This window comes from Trypanosoma equiperdum (genome assembly GCF_001457755.1).
Source record: "Trypanosoma equiperdum strain OVI genome assembly, contig: ctg_485, whole genome shotgun sequence".
NCBI classification, from domain to species: Eukaryota; Euglenozoa; class Kinetoplastea; order Trypanosomatida; family Trypanosomatidae; genus Trypanosoma; species Trypanosoma equiperdum.
Window position 1 is genome coordinate 558 of NW_027124404.1, and position 345 is coordinate 902.

Below are 345 nucleotides of genomic sequence, written 5' to 3' on the forward strand. Positions count from 1 at the left end.
TCGCGTAATTACGGAGAAGCTGCGCGGATGGTGATGGGTCCACTTACTGGTTACTACGCGGCAGCGCTTATGATAGCGATGTGCTTTGGAGGTAACGTTGCTTACATCATCATTATTGGTATCATTTTGAAGGCTGTGCTCAATCGTGATGGTGTGCCGGAATATTTGAAATCAGAAGGTGGTAATCGCTTAATGTCAGCGATGGTGTGGTTGGTGATTATCTTGCCTATGTGCATTCCCAAGCAGGTTAATTCATTGCGCCACTTATCCTTTGTGGGTGTGATCGCTATGGTTTACTTCGCATTTTTCATTGTTGGCCATTCCATTAATAAGATCATTAATGAG

The 345-nt window shown here is 44.1% G+C and overlaps 1 protein-coding gene across 1 annotated transcript in view; it reads left to right on the forward strand.

Annotated features, from left to right (window-relative positions):
* TEOVI_000202900 (Transmembrane amino acid transporter protein/Tryptophan/tyrosine permease family, putative) overlaps positions 1 to 8 on the forward strand; it is a gene marked incomplete at both ends in the record, with an annotated part of 525 nt that extends 517 nt beyond the window's left edge. The window contains one exon of the mRNA XM_067225162.1: positions 3 to 8. Within this exon, the coding sequence (XP_067081263.1) occupies positions 3 to 8 (6 nt within the window). The remainder of the gene's footprint in view (positions 1 to 2) is intronic.
* Positions 9 to 345: the final 337 nt, after the last annotated feature.